Source organism: Aythya ferina, assembly GCF_964211825.1.
Source record: "Aythya ferina genome assembly, chromosome: W".
Taxonomy (NCBI): Eukaryota; Metazoa; Chordata; class Aves; order Anseriformes; family Anatidae; genus Aythya; species Aythya ferina.
In genome coordinates, this window is record NC_140313.1 from 4,024,922 (window position 1) to 4,044,991 (window position 20,070).

Here is a 20,070-nt window from a genome sequence, read left to right on the forward strand (position 1 = left end):
GCAGTTGACTGTGACTGTTCTGAGATCTGTTTTCAGTTATCAGAGCTGCTAAAAGCTATATATTCATCAGGTAGTTTTGTGTTAGGTGCCACAGAAACATGGGGGAATAAGAAATTGCTTTTTCTCCAAGTGTTTTTAGTGATGGAGGATAAATTGAAATGAAAACTGACTGTTACAGACAAGATAGCAGTGGTGTGTGTGTAGGGAGGTTGGGTTTTTCTTTTATGAACGCCTACAACAAAAGTATGTTTAAAGCAGAGTAATAGGTAGTTTGGTAAATGGTTTCTGTTAGTATGAAGGAGAACAGAAAACACAAACCCTGTCTACAGAGCCTGGATTTAAAGGCAAGGATCAGCATTTCTCTTGCAAATGAGGGATGAGGAGTTGAGTGGGTGTTGGCAATGACCTCCTTAAATCTCTCCTACACATATAATGATGGGGAAGAGACAAACAGTCTGGTTTGTGAATATGATGTTTACATTAGTGTTCTGAGTTGGTACCAGTGTGGTGAAATTCTAGTCATCAAAACAGGACAGGAGAGAGCATAGAAATTAAAGGAGTCCTATAGCTGGAGCTGGAATCCCAGCAGAGTAGCAGATAAAGTCTACGTTAAAGACCTGGAAAAGTCTGGGAGATGTAGTCTGCAAGTACAAATCTAGACAGACCATTGTCAACTCGTAAGAATGTTTATCTACTCTATTCCCTCTTCTTACTGTAAAGACTGTGATAAATCTAATAATAGGATTTTTAAGCTGCTTCCTCAGGAATCTTGCCTTTACAAGAGTTTCTGGTAAAGGCAAGTAAGCTGAAGCTACTGCATTTATGTTATCTGGGTATTCAATCAGAGCCATATCTTAACTCATGCTTTTTTTCTTTCAGATTTTCTATTTTGTACATACATTGTTTTGTATATACTGTATATGATGACTTCGGTGGGCAGTGAACGTCCCCGGGGCACTCGGGACAAAACGCAAATTTCAACCACACAGCCAATACAACAACAGAAACAAGTAGTACAGGTACGTGCCACTGTATAATGATCTTTGAATTCAAAGCAAGCATGTGGAAGAAGTGCATATCATTACAAGTCAGTAAAAACTAAGAAAAGATGGAAAAATTAAAGACTTATTTGGAAGAGTATATTTGAAATTTCACTTCAATTGCTTAGTAATCTACCGCAGCCTTAATTTGTTCCTGTATTTGTCTCTACATGAGCATTGTTTTTCAGCAATATTTCCCATCAGTGAGGAATTCTGTGCCTATGCTTGTGTCAGGATTTTTGTTCTGTGACCTTGGTGTCCTCAGATTTTTCTCCTCTGTATGCTAGTCTCATGACGCTAGAAGATATCTGGTTGATACAGGTGTTTGGGTGCGTGGGAGAAACTTTATTAGATACATTCTGTGTTCTACAGCATGATTCAATCTATCTGCAAGTCACAGAATTGCTTGCAATGTCTTCACAGAAAGCAAAGTGAAAATCATCAGTGGATTAAAAAGTATTTTTGAGTATCTGAGACTAGCTCATTGTCTTGATTTTTTTCAGCAGCAGAGTAGTTAAGTTGTGTACTTATCTGGGTTGGCGAGTTCTTCCGCCAGTTCTCTCAGTTCCCTTCAGTAAGAAATTACACTGCAGATATTTTCCATTGTGTATGGATAATAAGTACACCATTTTATTATCAGATCTGGGCCTATTACTTTCACTTAGCTTTGTGTTTTGCACATTTCTCTTTTTTTTGGGAGTTCAAAGTTAATTGAGAATAACCTTCCCTAACACTGCAAAGATCATGTGTCTTGTAAGGTTGAGTAATGTTTTATACTATTTTATAGGTTAATAAAGTATTATGAAGATAGTGTCTTAAAGAACAACCAGTTGCTGGGGTGGGACAACTTCTTGTGACAATGATTTGGTGTTTGTGTAATAAAAACATCTTTGTTTTTCTTTTGGGTCTTTAGTTTTGTATGAGTGTAGTCCACTGGCATAAACATTAGCGAATTTCCAAGCTCTCTGCTTACACAGGAAAATTGAAGGTACTGTCAGACACTTCATATTATAAAATTGGTGCATTTCTGTCTAATGTGGACTTCAAAAAAAAAAAGTCATTAACAAATGAATCTTAATGACTTCCTGTTTCTGGTCAAATATGTGGTCATGTCTGTACGGAAATTGCATTGTCTAAATTTTTCTTCTCTGGATATCTGTAAAGGAAATGTCTTGAGTTTAAAAATTACAGTGGGCCTGAGGAGACTGAGCAAAAGGATGCAGTAAGGCATGAGTTCTGAATGTGGTGGACATTTTCCTCTTTGTTCTCTGAGCTCGTAGTGGACACCAAGCAAGGGATTCTTTGTGCAGGGCTGGGGAGGCTGCTGTGGTGGTATAGTGCTCTGGGTAGCACAGGGCTTGGGGCTGGGAACTCCAGGGTAGTCTCTCTGTGTTACCAGCTGATGTAGGAAGCTGTCAGTATGGTACTTGGGAAATGTAAAATAGCAAGGTGTGCTTAACTCTGTTACGATCACTAATTGTCTTCGAACATTGCCTCTCAGCGTGGCAAATGTCACTTCCCTCAAGGATCTGGGACAGCTGCAGTAACTCCACCATACACCATCAGCTGCTTATTTGCTGAGGAGTAACTTTTAGATTCTTCTCAGCATTTGCACTTAGCGACCTTCTCCAGAGCTTGTATTTGTGGTAAACTCCAACAGCAAAGCAGGGTGGGGCTGAATCAAACTCCTGAGGCTCAGAACGCGTTGGTATTCTCTGAAGTGATACTCTGGAAGGTGAGGTTCAGTCAGCTGCCCGGGATGAATCCTTTTACTTAAGAATTTCAGTGGATGAAGCGGTCTCTTTCTTAATGAAATATTTTGCAGCACATGAACACGCATTTTGGGTCTTAGCTCTTCAATATCAGCCTTCTCCAGCAAGAGACAGACATCTTTACTATTTGAGCAGAAATCAAATTAGGTTCAGGATCATGTAACATACAGTTATCTTCGGCATTTTCATGGGAATCCAGTTCAAGTAGACTAAAAATGCCATGTTTTGAAGAGTAGCTGTATCTGCTGAGACGTTAGTGGGTGTTGAGTTGCTTTCTGTGTGGGGCAACCATAACATATTAGGATTTGTTTTACTGCATCCATCCTTCTTAGTCTGACAACTAGAGAAGCTGCAAGTGTGGCTTTGTGGTCCAGAAATGTTACATAGACATTGAATTGTGGTGGTTTTACTTGGGTGGGCATCTGTGTTCCTCCATGGCTGCACTCTTGCCTCCCTCTCTTCAAAGGGGAAGGGGGAGAAAATACGATGAAAAGGGCTCAAGGGTTGAGATAAGGATGGGGAGATCGCTCAACAACTATCATGATGGGCAAAAAAGACTCAGAGTAGGGAGATAATAAGATTAATTGCCTATTACTAACAAGCTAGAGAAGTGAGAATCAGAGGAAAGAAACCAAAAATGCCTTCCCCCCATCTGACCTTTTTCACCTCCTTCCCCTGGGCATGGGGGAATGGGGGTTGTGGTCAGTCTACAGCACTTCTTCTCTGCCACTCCTTCTCGGTCACTCTCGTCCCCTGTGCTGTGGGATCCCACCCACGGGATGCAGTCCTTGATGAACTGATCCGGTGTGGGCTTCCCACAGGCAGCAGCTCTTCCAGAACTGCTCCAGATATGGGTCCGTACCACAGGGTCCATCCCTCAGGAGCAAACTGCTCCAACCTGGCTCCCCCACGGGCAGCAGCTCCTGCCAGGTTACCTGCTCCTGTGTGGGCTTCTCTCCACGGGCTGCAGCGTGGAACCCTGCTCTCCACCGTGGTACTCCATGGGCTGCAGGGGGGCATCCTGCTTCACTATGGTCCTCACCACAGGCTGCAGGGGACTTCTGCTCTGGTACCTGGAGTACCTCCTTCCCCTACTTCTTCACTGACCTTGGTGCTTGCAAGGCTGTTTCTCACTCCTCTCTCACTCTCCCAGCTGCTGTGTAGCAGAGTTTTTTTTCTTTTTTTTTTTTTTTTTTTCCCCCTCTTTCCTAAATCTGCTCTCAGAGGCTCAAAAACATCACTTACTGGCTCGGCTTTGGTCAGCAGTGGGGCCCTTACCTGACATGGGGCAGCTTCTTCTCACAGAAGCCACCCCTATGGACTCCTGCTACCAAAACCTTGTCATGTAAACCCACTACGCAAATATAAATAGCAAGATCCTTTACTAATTTTCAGAGATGAGTGTTAGTGCAGCTATTCATAGGCAGAGTCTTGAGGTGCAACCCTGTCTTCTTTGAATGCTTATAAATCTATGGTCACATTCTTGGGGGAGTCATGGAAGGTGATGTGAGTGGGCATCATCGCAGATGGGGTTAATTTAGGAAAATGTGCTTTTTATGATAAAACTAACTTTGGAGTGATAGTTGCTAAATAAAAGTAGGAGTAAAATATCAAAATATAGGCTTCCATAGTAAATTTAATTTTATTACGTAGTTATCTATGTAATGGTCCATAACTGTGGTTTAAGCATCAAAACCAAGTGTTGAAATTGCTTCTGTTCTAGTAAACTTCTTTTTAATGTAAAATGAATGTAGAAGAGCAAATGTTAATCCCTTCCTTGTAGCACCTCAGTGTTTGTTGCGTTCTCTTTGAGAAAAGGTGGAGAAGATAGTGATACTAGGCGATACTTTTTAAAAGGATATTGTTACTTTCAGTGAACTTCATTGGATTTTTGCCTTTTTTTCAGGCAACAGCAGAACAGATTCGCCTTGCTCAGATGATCTATGATAAGAACGACGCAGACTTTGAAGATAAAGTGAAACAAGTATGTTCCTTACAGCACAGACTTCTTACACCCTGCACTAAGGTGTCTCTAGGCTGGCTTACATTTTGGAGTTAGAGTAGCTGTTTATAATTTAGATGAAATGTTTTTTGGAATTACATAAGTTTAACTAGGAAAAGGTGCTCTTATTGCACTACTAAAATTCTGTTTATAAGACGTTGTATGGTAATGTAGCTCTGGCTGTGTAGTCATACTGGTGTATTATCCTTTGTAGATGAGCCGTTCATCCAAAATTCATCTGTGCTGATGTCTCTTGCAGACTCCGTATTTCTAGTATGGTCCTAATGATCTTTATTCTAAAGAGTGCATTCAGCTTGCCTGCATGTACATGCACAGGGGAAAAATTTGTCACCTGTGTAAACTGAGTTTGCTAAAACAGCTGTTTTTCAGGAAAAGTAAAAATCTAATCAAAGCTTAAAGGTGAATTGAAGTGGTGTGTTATGTAGTTTTTTTTAATCTGACCTCCCAAATCTGTATGTGAAAATGGTGGAATTACACTGCAAACAAAATCTAACACCATTTCTTCTACCATGCTGAGCTTTGGATATATATATATATATATATATATATATTTAGGCTTCTGTTATGCTGTTAGAGCTGAGATTGTTAATTCAAGCAGTACTGAGGATTCAGCTACCTGTTCTGCTCAGAGTATTGGTGTTTTTATCTTAATGAACATGTCACAACTCATGTAGAACGTAGGAGTGCACTCAGAGAAGAGAGCTATTGTGAATGCATTGATGCAGCAGAGGGGGCAGATTTCTCAATTTCCTTCCCTTTTTAAAAACTTCTCAGTCACTGTTAACTGCTTTTTATTCTTGTTTATAAACTTGTTTTGTTGCAGTACTAAAGTGAAGTCCTGTATGCTCTGAAGTAAAGGGACTTTGATCAGTAGTGCCTGTAGCTCTGCTGATTGGAATAATGATAAGAGTTAAATTCTGCTTAGGAAATGTACAATATTTCATATGTGCATATATATTTCTAGCTTGTGTGTTTTTTTTGTTTTTTTTTTTTCTGTGTGGGGGTACTGTATGCCCCCTGACAAGCTGTTTATATCCATTCCCTACTCCTCAGGTTGTGTACTGCAGGCCCACAAAGCATAGCTCAGTACCAGCTTTCCTTAAGCAGTCATCGCGTAGCCTGTTCGTGTGGTCTTATGCTACAACGGATTGAAGGAGCTGAGCTGACTGGAAAAGTTAACCTTTTTCTCAGTCTGGATGTTTTTTGAGGTGGATTTGTTCTCCACCATGGTTTATGGCTGTACTCACACAGTGAGATAAAGGGGGAGATAATGGAGCTGTCCTGATTTCTGGTGTCTTTACCCTCATACACAGGTATCTATGGGGTGACAGCATTTGCTTGTAAACAAACTTGCAAGCATGAAGGGAAAAAGTACAAGAGAGTGCTTTCTTGATTACTATTTAAACTTGTTTCATCCTGCCTCTTACCTGAACACTAAGCAGATCTGTGAAGTGTAGATACCTTTATTTAGGATTTTAGATTGCTCTGACACAGCTGCATACTTGCTTAGAATCTGTGGTGGTATTAACTCTTACTTTATGATGATACTTTGGATATTTTAATGTGTGACTTTTATTGCCAGCTTATGGAAGTGACGGGGAAAAACCAGGATGAGTGCATAGTGGCATTACATGACTGTAATGGGGATGTGAACAGAGCTATCAACATATTGCTGGAAGGAAGTTCAGACACGGTAAGGTTTTCCTTCTCTATTAAACTGCTCTTATTTCTTGTTGTAGCAATTTACTTTGAGAAAATAATTGGGAAAGTCATATTTAAGAATTTAATTTTCCATGTCTCCACTGAAATTCCTCTGGAGGAAATGGAGATCAGGGCAGCTTCTCTATCTTGTGCATAAAGGCTGAAACTTGAAAATGTTGCGGGTGTTCTGCTGATCTTCTGCAGAGTTCTCCATCTTTTATATATGTGCTACTATTTTCTCTGCAGCAGAGCTCAGTGGGGCACTGTCCTGTGTTCTGCTGACCTGTTTGTAGTTACTCTGTAGTGCCACAGTCATGAGACCTGAGGTGATACTGTGTGCCACAAAGGGAAATATTTGTAAACCTAAAAAGGGAGGCAGATACTTGAAGTCACATAACTTTTGTAGGTATGCATTGCGAGTATTGAGGTTTGGAGGAGTGTTCCATATCTGAAAGATGCATTGAAAACTAATAGTGGCAGAAGAGAATACAGAAAGTAGTTGCTTTTTTTTCCCCACTGTTGCTCATTAGCCTTACTTCACAGAGAAACTGAAAGAGAAAACTGAACTGTGTATATAGGAACAGTGTTAGCATAGCATGTGTTTTTTTTGTTTTTATCCCAAGAGTTTTCAAGAAATTGTGGTTGAAGCTTTTGCTGGAGGGGCTTCTAACAGCTTATCTGAGACAGTCAACTAGATTCTCTCTCATATAAGTTGAGAAAGAAACACGGACTTGGTTACTTTACTGTCAAATGTTCAGTAGTGCTTCCTGTGATTTATCAGGATGTGTTCTGTTGCTTAGTGTTAATGAGGAAACGAACCCCCGTGTCCCAAATCTAGGCCACATATAATTCTAACCAAGGGGACTTTTATTTTTATTCCATTTTTTATTTGTAAGAGTTGATCATCTCAAGCATAAAAGTATGTAATGCTGAGTGTGTGGGTAAGTTGGTAGGAGAAGAGAGCATTTCACCTTGATTAAATGTATCTTGGTGATGTGCTATCCATTTTTGTGTTGTCTTGTACTTGTCATTTTCTAGTTCAGAATAGTTTTCTGGTTGAAGAATGTCAAATGCTTTCTTACCTTAGCAGACTGTTATAATTGATCATGACATGGAAGAAACTTTCTGAACTCATCTGTCAATAAGAGGCAACACATCCATGTTCTGTTATGTTGGCAAGTCCCTCTGAACCCATTGTTCTCACTATAGAAAATGCAACTCAAATACAGAGAACGTGAAGGGCTGGACAAGGGAGGAGGAAAAAATTAGAAGGGTCTACATCAGTGTGTGAAGGCACATTGCTTATGGAAGTGTGGACCCTCCAACTTCAGGGGTTTGTTGTGAGGCCATTTTCTTTCAAAAGAGCTTTACCATGGATTTGGTATAAAGTTGGAAGCAGAGGTAATACTTGTTCTGAATGCAGATTCCTTAATCTGTTTCTAGCTTCACTTGGCTTTGATGCACTACATGTTTTTGATACCTCATTTGGAAGAATATGTATCTATCCAATTTGAGGAATTAGAGCAGGGAGTGATAGCTATGGAGTCTGTCTATAATCTCTTTAGTACTCCGCCAGCTTTTTTTTTTTTTTTTTTTAAGGCTGTGATCCTTAAGGCTTTGTACTCTCTTTATGAAGATTTTTCAGTTGCAACTGTTGTGACAGTCAGGCTTTGGAGGAGAGTAGAGAAGGGCATGCTTCTTTGCCTAAGACTTGTGTTTGTTTAGCTTGCTACAGGAGTAAGAGCCATTTTATGCCCAACCATATTTTAATTTCTAAAACTTTGGAAGGTAGTTTAAAGGGGGAACACTTCAGATTCCTTTTCCCCCTGCACCCCAAGATCAGGGCAGCAAGAAGGCTTCTGTTACATATTTTCAAGGGTCAAGTCCACAATGGTAATTCAGCATCCTCAGCTGAAATTGTAGTTTACAAAGGCAGGCAGCTTTGGTCTATGACGCATACCTGTGCCCAGAGATAGTTCTATACCCAGCTTCTCAGTGTTCTTCCAAATTATATTGATTTTTTTTCCCTATATGAATAATAATAAATTTCACAAATCCTGAAATCCTTGTGGTTGTCTGAAAATCTTACTTATGATAAAGCATGGATCTGATGCTTTCATAGTTCTTTTTACTGATACTTAGGTTGTATAAAGTGTTACTATAGTATTTTATTTAAGATTTATAGAATCATCCATTTTTGGAGATTTCTTAAAACAATTGAAGATCACTTGGCACCATACCCATTAGCAATGTAGTGCATTCTGAACCATCTAGATTTGGTTCTTAAGTTGTCAGTGCAGTTATTTATTCTCCTTTAAAGTATCTCAAACTCCTGGAGGGTCTTAGTGTGCAATGCAGTTACACAGGCTGTGACATGTGAAGTCATGTGATAGTTACTGGAGGAGACCAAGCTTTCAGTTAAACAAGTAACATGGCATTGCTCAAACAAGTAGTTTTGCACTTCTAATCAGCACCATCTGTGCTTTACCTAAGTTGTCCTATGGTAGTGTAGTCTTCAATACCAGATATGAAATTGAAAAGTGACTTCAGCTTCTTTCTAACCTATACCGCTACAAAAAATGAGTAACCATTCTTTTAGTACTTAATCTCTCAAACAAGACACTAAAACATTGACTTTATACTTGCAAGCTGATTTGCCATCTGCTTGTTTGGTAGTGTTAGTTTTTTCTTTTTTATTCTAGGCAGATGGGATTAGCTGGTCACTGCCTACCTTGAGAGGGTTTCTGAGCTGCTGTTGTGTGAATTAAGAGATCACAGGACCCAAATTACTGATAGTCAACCTTCTTTTCATGTAGTTGCCTGTTGTGAAGCCATGGGCTCTATCTATGTGGTGGTTTTACTGTGCTAGGCAGCTAAACACCACAACCGTGCTCTCACTCCCCCTCCTTAGATGAGGAAGAGAAGAAGTAAAGTAAAGAACAACTCACAGGTTGAAATAAGGATAATTTAATTAAAGGGGGGAAAAAAAAAGACAATTAAGGAAAGATTATTATTAACCAAACAATTTTAACTAAAGGGAAAAAAAGGGGAAGGGGGGGAAAAAAACAACAAAGGCTGTGTGGAAGTGCAGAGGAAAGAAATTACTCTGTACTTCCCACAAATGAACAATGCTTGACCATGTCCTTGAGACAGGGCTCTAATGCATGTAGCCAGTGTTTGGGAGGAGGACCGATGTTTTCACAATGAGAACCCTCCCTTCTTCCGGTTTCCACATTTTATTGCCGAGTGTGACACCACATGGTATGGAATATCCCTTTGGTTGGTTTAGGTCAGCTGCCCTGGTGATGTTTCTTTTCTCACTTTTTTGCCCACCCCCTAGGAGGGTTAGAGAGAGTCCTGATGCTGTGCCAGCACTGTTCAGCAGCAGACACAACCCTGGTGTGATACCACTGCTGTTCTAGCTACAAGTGCAGAGCACAGCACTGTATGGGCTGCTGCAGGGAAAGTTAACATCCTAGCCAGACCCAGTACAATCTAGTGCTTTGCGCTTGACGGCACCTTATCTGCATATGCAATTTTCCTGCTTGAATACCTTATCCAGACTATAAGCTCCTAGAGGTGGAGGCATTAAAAGCATCTCCCATCTTAATGGTTCACAAATAATACCTTTCTTTGCTTTGCAACTATGGCTCAATAGACTAACCATGCAATTGCATAATGAGTTGCTGTGCTATACTTAGCAAGTGTTTTAGGCATTTTGTTTTCAACTCCTACAGATATTCATGTGGAACTGATATTATCCCTGAATTTATTTTGGGGTTGGATTTTTATATTAAAGCTGAGATGAGTTTGTACCTTGTACAGTTTGTACCTTGTACAGTTTGTACCTTGTACAGTTTGTACCTTGTACAGTTTGTACCTTGTACAGTTTGTACCTTGTACAGTTTGTACCTTGTACAGTTTGTACCTTGTACAGTTTGTACCTTGTACAGTTTGTACCTTGTACAGTTTGTACCTTGTACAGTTTGTACCTTGTACAGTTTGTACCTTGTACAGTTTGTACCTTGTACAGTTTGTACCTTGTACAGTTTGTACCTTGTACAGTTTGTACCTTGTACAGTTTGTACCTTGTACAGTTTGTACCTTGTACAGTTTGTACCTTGTACAGTTTGTACCTTGTACAGTTTGTACCTTGTACAGTTTGTACCTTGTACAGTTTGTACCTTGTACAGTTTGTACCTTGTACAGTTTGTACCTTGTACAGTTTGTACCTTGTACAGTTTGTACCTTGTACAGTTTGTACCTTGTACAGTTTGTACCTTGTACAGTTTGTACCTTGTACAGTTTGTACCTTGTACAGTTTGTACCTTGTACAGTTTGTACCTTGTACAGTTTGTACCTTGTACAGTTTGTACCTTGTACAGTTTGTACCTTGTACAGTTTGTACCTTGTACAGTTTGTACCTTGTACAGTTTGTACCTTGTACAGTTTGTACCTTGTACAGTTTGTACCTTGTACAGTTTGTACCTTGTACAGTTTGTACCTTGTACAGTTTGTACCTTGTACAGTTTGTACCTTGTACAGTTTGTACCTTGTACAGTTTGTACCTTGTACAGTTTGTACCTTGTACAGTTTGTACCTTGTACAGTTTGTACCTTGTACAGTTTGTACCTTGTACAGTTTGTACCTTGTACAGTTTGTACCTTGTACAGTTTGTACCTTGTACAGTTTGTACCTTGTACAGTTTGTACCTTGTACAGTTTGTACCTTGTACAGTTTGTACCTTGTACAGTTTGTACCTTGTACAGTTTGTACCTTGTACAGTTTGTACCTTGTACAGTTTGTACCTTGTACAGTTTGTACCTTGTACAGTTTGTACCTTGTACAGTTTGTACCTTGTACAGTTTGTACCTTGTACAGTTTGTACCTTGTACAGTTTGTACCTTGTACAGTTTGTACCTTGTACAGTTTGTACCTTGTACAGTTTGTACCTTGTACAGTTTGTACCTTGTACAGTTTGTACCTTGTACAGTTTGTACCTTGTACAGTTTGTACCTTGTACAGTTTGTACCTTGTACAGTGTTAGTACACAAACTAATAAGGATTCTTCTGGCGGGGATTAAATACCCTGCCTTCTCCCACTTACAGGGAGTGTTCCCTGGAAACACTCCCATTCTGTGTACTTCAATCCCTTTTACTCATTAATTCGTTAAGAGTTCTTCTAAGGAAAAGGTAAAGGTTTACAATAGATAGTTTTAACAGTTTTAATCTTAAAAGTCTTTGTTAAGGCAGTCTCTCAGGTATCAGGGTTAACTGATGCTTTTACCCAGGAATGAGTCCACCCTCTCTCAGCTGTTCTTACTGTTGTCTCAGTAGTCAGGAGCACTTGAAACAGTCTGTCCCACTCAGGTTGCAGTTTCAATTCTCTCCATGTTTGCATCAGATCCCAACTTCCTGCTTGGAATGGATCGATCAGGGCTTCCAAGGGTGCGGTTTGAGCTAACAGTCCACAGGTCCTGAGAAATGACAAAGAGGATGACAGCCCGAGTATATAGTTCTTAGGAAAAGCATCTTTTGTCTCAATTTGAGGTAATCCATTCCCTTTGTCCATGTGCAGCAATCCAAAGAATATTTCATATGGTGAAATTCCCACATCTTTTCTTGGTGCAGTTTGAATTCGGAGACGTGCCAAAGGTAAGCACTTTGTTTGGGGAAGCTGAGTTTCCAGAACTTAGTCAATTGCTTCTTTACTGTCTGATCTGCTCCACCCTTCCAGAAGAGGAAGGATGCCAAGGAGTGTGAAATTTCCACTTCATTCCTAGAGTCCACATTAGCCTTTGCAATGTTTCTGGCATAAAGTGATTTCCTTGATCAGAGTCAATATTTTCAACAATTGCATATCTGGGAGTTATTTGTTCTAGAATTACTTTAGTTACTATGTTCACAGTTGCAGATACTGAAAAATACTGAAGGGAAAGCTTCCACCCACCCTGACAAATGATTGACAAAGACTAATAAGTATTTACATCTACCTACTCTAAGGAGCTCTGTAAAATCTACCTGTATGTTTTGGAAACGTTGAATTCCTGGTTCTCGCCCCCCCCCCCCCCCTTTAGGCTGACTGGATAATTTTCCTATTTACCTTTTGACATACTACACAACTGCTGCATACGTGTTCAGCCAGTGTGTGTGTATGTATATATTCCTACACATACATATTTCCATAGAACAGTGTCACATATTGCTTGAATTCCCAATGATCCACTTGATGTATTAGCTAATACTTGACTCATTAGCACTTTATTCAGCATTTTTCTCCCCTCAGGGAGTATCTATTTTAGTTCAGACTTTGTGACTCCTGATTCCTTAACCTCTTTCTTTTAAAACTCTTTAGTTCTTATTAGTTTCGGGTAGGGGTAGCTCAATAATTCCCTCAATCTTCTCTGGATTTATTCTTCATTCCCCATCGGACAATACATGCCCTAAGTACTTCTCTTTCTATGTATTGTGATTTATTTTCCAATCCTTTCAAGACCTGTTTTCCCAGAAAGTTGAATAGCTTGTTAGTGGCTTCTTTTATGACTGTTTTCTCCTGTCCTGACAATAAAAGATCCTCCACATATTTGTAACAGTAACACCTCCTTTGGAGGTTGGAATTACTCCAAAATTTCTTCTAGAATGTCCCTAAATAAATTGGTGGTCCTGTAAAGCCCTGAGGTGAAATTGTCCATCTGCATTGCTGCTTCCACCCCATTTCAGGGTCTTTCCACTCAAAGGCAAATATATCTTTGCTCCCAGGGCCTGAGAGTACCCCATTAATAACACTTATTCCAGACTAATTCTTTAATAATGAAAATGGGCATTCAAATAGTAAATCCTTTCCCAACAAGTTAGTCCCTGCCTCGGGTGCATGCAATTATTGCCCAGTGATCATTCTATCCCTAGTCTCAGCTTGGTGTCCTCAAAAAGTGGCACTGTTTTCCCAGTCCCTTCTACCCCCATCACATTTAGGGTTTCATTAGTTAATTTAAGCCCTGATACTTTACAGGCCAATAATGACGTAGCTGCCTCAGTGTATTGGGTTTGATGGCAAGGTTCTGGTAGTGGGGGGGCTGCAGTGGTAGCCCCTGTGAGAAGAATCCAGCAGCTGCCCCAGGTTAGATAAGGGCCAGTTTCAGCTGGCTCCAAAAGGGCCCACTGCTGCTCAGAGCCAAGCAATGAGCAATGCAGTTTGTGCCTCTGTGAGAGCGCATCCAAGAAAAGGAAAACTGCTGCACAACAGCAGCTGGGAGAGTGAGTGAGAAACCTTCCTGCAGATACCAAGGTCAGTGCAGAAGGAGGGGGAGGAGGTGCTCCAGGTGCTGGAGCCAAAGCCCCTCTATGGCCCACAGAGAGGCCCCTGGTGGGGAAGGCAGACCCCCCCCCCAGCAGCCCATGGTGTACCACAGTGGAGCAATTTCCATGCTGCAGCTTGTAGAGAGGAGCCCATGCAGGAGTAGGTGATCGGGGGCAGGGGGTGGACCCCAGGGGGTCCCAAGCCAGACCAACACCCTCCTGACATATAGACCCTGTGGCACAGACTAACACCTGGAGCAGCTCCCAAAGAGCCCATTTTTCACTGCCTGTGGAGAAATCCACACAGGACCAGCCCGGGAAAGTTGGCATTCCACAAGAGGGGCCCCACGCCAGAGCAGGGGAGAGAGTGACTGTGAAAGACCAGTGGAAACGAAGCACTACAGGCTGACAGCAGCTCCCCCGCCTATTCTGAATTTATAACAGCAATCTCTCTTCCTCCTTCTGTTCCAGATACTCCTGTTTAGGATACCTATTTTTGAAGTGGCTAGCATGGACACATCTTCTCAAAGCCTGTCCTTGCTAGGATTTAGGCTGCATCACAGGCAGCTTTGCCTGCCTTCCATTCCCCTCCTAAACATTTTTCTCCAGTGAATAACATACTCAAGATTGACATTCCCCCCTCCCCCTGGAATACATATTAGGCCTCAGAAACAGATTTGACTTCTCTGCTAGTTCTATAGGGTCCTCAATTAAAGACTTTTAAGAAACAACACCTTAAGTTTAAGTTAAAACTCCTTACCTCTCTGCTGGTAAGGAGCGGAGGAGTTCACCTAAGAGGATACATGGTTAGTGTTAGTACCATTAGCATCAGGGAAGGTGAAATTATCAATATCTCCTCTACCTTGTTATAATTCTTATCAGAGCCTAGAGTGCACTTCTTCTACAGGGACAGCATCAATTGCAGTCCCTGTCTCCCTTCCTGGAGCAGCTGCTGCTGCCTCCGGTGCAATATTAGGATTATAGAGAGCATAACTTGATTCCTCCTCTGAAAAAGGAGTCTTATTGTTTACATATAAATTCAAAGCCTGAATTTTCAGCAGACCTGTATTTTGGCCAAAATACTGAAGTTTCTTTTATTGGCTTTTTAGGCCAGACAATTACAAAATATGTAACTTTTTATTTTAAATCTTTTTCCCTAGTTTTTGGGTTGTTTTTCCAAATCCTTATCATTCTCTCCAAAGGACTGTTTTTAGGCACAATCCCAGGGTCTCCAACCCCACCCTGCTGACTCTTGGAACCCTTAATCCCCAGCTCTTCCTGACGTGCTGCTGTGGACTTTACCACCCACAGGGTACCACACGCCTTCACCTAGGATTAGGAGAGAGGTGGGGTGTACTGCCGAGCACCTCACTGTGCTCGGGGTACCGTACACCTAAGGGCCCAAACCCCTGAGACTCTCTCTTGCTCATCTCTCTTTCGCTTCGTCCCTCTCCAGCCCAGGGAACATCGTTCATCCCCTCACAGGACTACAAAACCTCACAGATTGGAACTCCACGCTCTCTTTGCACTATAAGTGCATCCCATTCACATTCCACACAAGAGTCTCCCCGAACCCACCCCAAGGTGATATACGGTAAAGTTTCCCTTACCTTGGTCTGTGCATGGACTTCCTGGTCTGGGTTATCAGCAGTTATCCCTGTGACTGTGGTGGCTTCCCTTTTCCCCAGTGTTTTATGGAGCCTGTCTTCAGATTAATCTTCAGATTAACAGTCTCGGTCCTTTACTGGCCATACCGAGACAACCCAACACCCCTGATGGGACCGCTGAAATCAGTGGGGTGCACCTTCCTGTTGGTGGTAGCAAGAACTCTTCGGTAGGCAAAAAGATCCCAGACGAACCCCCAAATTGTGAGAAAAATCTCAATAATTTTCTTCAGACAGGATCTTCTGTGAAGCTATTTTATTTGCAATTGCAAAGGCGGGCGTCCTGCCAATTACAGAATCACAGGATTGTCTAGGTTGGAAGAGATCTCAAGATCATTGAATCCAACCTCTGACCTAACACTAACCAGTCCTCCACTAAACCATACCACTAAGCTCTACATCTAAACGTCTTTTAAAGACCTCCAGGGATGGTGACTCCACCACTTCCCTGGGCAGCCCATTCCAATGCCTCACAACCCTATCAGTAAAGAAGTTGTTCTTCCTAACATCCAACCTAAAACTCCCCTGGCTCAACTTAAGCCCATTCCCCCTCGTCCTGTCACCAGGCACGTGGGAGAACAGACCAACCCCCACCTCGCTACAGCCTCCTTTAATGTACTTATAGAGAGCGATAAGGTTGCCCCTGAGCCTCCTCTTCTCCAGGCTGAACAAGCCCAGCTCCCTCAGCCGCTCCTCATAGGACTTGTTCTCCATACCCCTCACCAGCTTCGTCGCCCTTCTCTGGACTCGGTCAAGCACCTCGATGTCCTTCTTGTAGCGAGGGGCCCAAAACTGAACACAGTACTCGAGGTGCGGCCTCACCAGAGCTGAGTACAGGGGGACGATCACCTCCCTAGCCCTGCTGGTCACACTGTTCCTGATACAAGCCAGGATGCTGTTGGCCTTCTTGGCCACCTGAGCACACTGCTAGCTCATATTCAGCCAACTATCAACCAATACTCCCAGGTCCTTCTCTGCCTGGCAGCTTTCCAACCACTCATCTCCCAGCCTGTAGTTCTGCTTGGGCTTATTGTGCCCCATGTGCAGGACCCGGCACTTGGCCTTGTTGAACTTCATACAGTTGACCTCAACCTATCAGTCCAGCCTATCCAGATCCTCCTGCAGAGCCTTCCTACCCTCGAGCAGATTGACACATGCACCTAACTTGGTGGCATCTGCATCACGTACAGACTGGGCGATGAGACGCTGGAGAGTAGCCTAGGAGAGAGGGATCTGGGGGTCGTGGTAGACAGCAAGTTGAATATGAGCCAGCAGTGTGCCCTGGCAGCCAGGAGGGCCAACCGTGTCCTGGGGTGCATCAAGCACGGCATCGCTAGTAGGTCAAGGGAGGTGATTGTCCCGCTCTACTCTGCGCTGGTGCGGCCTCACCTCGAGTACTGTGTGCAGTTCTGGGCACCACAGTATAAAAAGGACATGAAACTGTTGGAGAGTGTCCAGAGGAGGGCTACGAAGATGGTGAAAGGCCTGGAGGGGAAGACGTACGAAGAACGGCTGAGGTCACTGGGCCTGTTCAGCCTGGAGAAGAGGAGGCTGAGGGGAGACCTCATCACAGTCTACAACTTCCTCGTAAGGGGGTGTCGAGAGGCAGGAGACCTTTTCTCCATTAACACTAGTGACAGGACCCGCGGGAACGGGGTTAAGCTGAGGCAGGGGAAATTTATGCTTGACATCAGGAGGGGGTTCTTCACAGAGAGGGTGGTTGCACACTGGAACAGGCTCCCCAGGGAAGTGGTCACTGCACCGAGCCTGTCTGAATTTAAGAAGAGATTGGACTGTGCACTTAGTCACATGGTCTGAACTTTTGGGTAGACCTGTGTGGTGTCAAGAGTTGGACTTGATGATCCTTAAGGGTCCCTTCCAACTCAGGATATTCTATGATTCTAACTTACTGAGGGTGCAGTCGATCCCCTCATCCAGATCATCAATAAAGATATTAAAGGGGACTGGCCCCAGTACCGAGCCTTGGGGAACGCCACTAGTGGTGTTCAAATCCAACTGGATTTGACTCCATTCACCACAACTCTTTGGGCACAGCTATCCAGCTAGTTTTTAACCCAACGAAGCATATGCCAGTCCAAGCCACGAGTACCCAGAATGCTGTGGGAAACGGTGTCAAAAGCCTTGCTGAAGTCAAGGTATCACAGAATTTCTAGGTTGGAAGAGCCCTCAAGATCATCGAGTCCAACCTCTGACCTAACGCTAGCAGTCCCCACTAAACCATATCCCTAAGTTCTACATCTAAACGTCTTTTGAAGACTTCCAGGGATGGTGACTCCACCACTTCCCTGGGCAGCCTGTTCCAATGTTTAAAAACCCTTTCGGTAAAGAAGTTCTTCCTAACATCTAACCTAAAACTCCCCTGGCTCAACTTAAGCCCATTCCCCCTCGTCCTGTCACCAGGCACGTGGGAGAACAGACCAACCCCCACCTCGCTACAGCCTCCTTTAATGTACTTATAGAGAGCGATAAGGTTGCCCCTGAGCCTCCTCTTCTCCAGGCTGAACAAGCCCAGCTCCCTCAGCCGCTCCTGTCGCGTTAAGGGGTGTAGCTGATTAACCGTTACGGGCCCGGTCAGATTCAGGATACTGAACCAGTCGGACATTCACCAAAAACACATTAACCGTCTGGGGGTCCAGTCAGACATTCACCAAAAACGCATTAACGGCCTGGGGGTCCGTTCAGACATTCACCAAAAACGCATTAACCATCTGGGGGTCCGTTCGGACATTCACCAAAAATGCATTAACCGCCTGGGGGTCTGGTTAGATTCAGAACACTGAACTATCACGGATAACCACCCTCACCCTCGTTGCACTCAATGAGAGTTATCACAATGCAATCAAGTATGGTTTATTACAGCAACAGATAATCAGGTTCTTTTGGATTGCCGGTGATAGGGACTGTCTGCAAAAGCAAGCTAGTATGCATAAAATACACAGGTGTTATAGGTGTTATAGATGTTATAGATGTTACAGGTGTTTATAGGTGTTACAGATGTTACAGGTGTTACAGATGTTATAGATGTTACAGGTGTTACAGGTGCGCAGCCTAGAAATAAACGCGTTAAAAAGGATCAGAGACTCTATAGAGATTTATAAGCAAGTATTTAGATTTCACCCAAAGGCGTCCCAATGGGGGGGGAAGAGAGGCTCAGCCCGTCGACTGATCCCAGGAGTCAGGAAGTCCTAAGGATGTTGTCCTCGGGATGGTATCTCCCCTGACGGTGGTATCTTCCCTCACATCCCCTCTCTCTTGGGCCAATTTATATTATTTTCTATCTTTTAGGTGGAGCTTGAGTGGCTCTAGTCAAGCATATCTTAGTTATGATTGGTGTAAAGTTTTCCCGTCTCCGTTTAAAGCAATAGGCTCCGAGAAATTCAGAGCGCATGCTCAGTGAGGGGTGGTCGCACCTTGGAGGCAGGTAGCTTTTGGGATGGAGGTGTGTTTTGGTATTATAATGATATTATAATGAGCAAAAAGTACACTAGGGTACAGCATTTGTCAAAACATGACAGGTCTTTGGCTTAGGGTGGCAAAAAGTGCAGCTTTGTGCACAAGAACAATCGAGGCCCCATCTGATTACAGAGCCTAGCCGTGGTGTCTCCACTCCACTCTACACTCCGTGCTGTTCCTTAGAGCTAGCACACCAAGTTTCCCCAGCGCGATAGCATCAAAGGTTGGGAGCCTAGGGAACGCTCAGATAATGCAGTTATGCCCTACCCTGAAAGCCTCTTCAATGCTGTACCTTTTCCTCAAAAATGTGAATGTTAGTTTTATTTTCCTAGTTACTTCAGGCATTTACACCACAGCTCCTCATAGGACTTGTTCTCCAGGCCCCTCACCAGCTTCGTCGCCCTTCTCTGCACCCGCTCAAGCATCTCCATGTCCTTCTTGTAGTGAGGGGCCCAAAACTGAACACAGTACTCGAGGTGCGGCCTCACCAGAGCTGAGTACAGGGGGAGGATCACCTCCCTAGCCCTGCTGGTCACACTGTTCCTGATACAAGCCAGGATGCCGTTGGCCTTCTTGGCCACCTGAGCACACTGCTGGCTCATATTCAGCCGACTATCCACCATCACTCCCAGGTCCTTCTCTGCCTGACAGCTCTCCAACCACTCATCTCCCAGCCTGTAGCTCTGCTTGGGGTTATTGCGCCCCAGGTGGAGGACCCGGCACTTGGCCTTGTTGAACTTCATGCAGTTGACCTCAGCCCATCGGTGCAGCCTATCCAGATCCTCCTGCAGAGCTTTCCTACCCTCAAGCAGATCGACACACGCACCTAACATGGTGTCATCTGCGAACTTACTGAGGGTGCACTCAATGCCCTCGTCCAGATCATCGATGAAGATATTAAAGAGGACCGGCCCCAGCACCGAGCCCTGGGGGACGCCACTAGTGACTGGCCTCCAACTGGACTTGGCTCCATTCACCACGACTCTTTGGGCCCGGCTATCCAGCCAGTTTCTAACCCAACGAAGCGTGCGCCAGTCCAAGCCAAGAGCAGCCAGTTTCTTGAGGAGAATGCTGTGGGAGACGGTGTCAAAAGCCTTGCT

General features: G+C 43.3%; 1 protein-coding gene across 2 annotated transcripts in view; it reads left to right on the forward strand.

The window, feature by feature from the left end:
- LOC311426262 (ubiquitin-associated protein 2-like) overlaps positions 1–20,070 on the forward strand; it is a 120,115-nt gene that overhangs the window by 14,968 nt on the left and 85,077 nt on the right. For both annotated transcript variants that reach the window (XM_084502494.1, XM_084502495.1), the window contains exons 2-4: positions 880–1,019; positions 4,719–4,796; positions 6,418–6,528. In XM_084502494.1, coding sequence (XP_084358620.1) covers positions 880–1,019; positions 4,719–4,796; positions 6,418–6,528 — 329 coding nt within the window. The remainder of the gene's footprint in view (positions 1–879; positions 1,020–4,718; positions 4,797–6,417; positions 6,529–20,070) is intronic.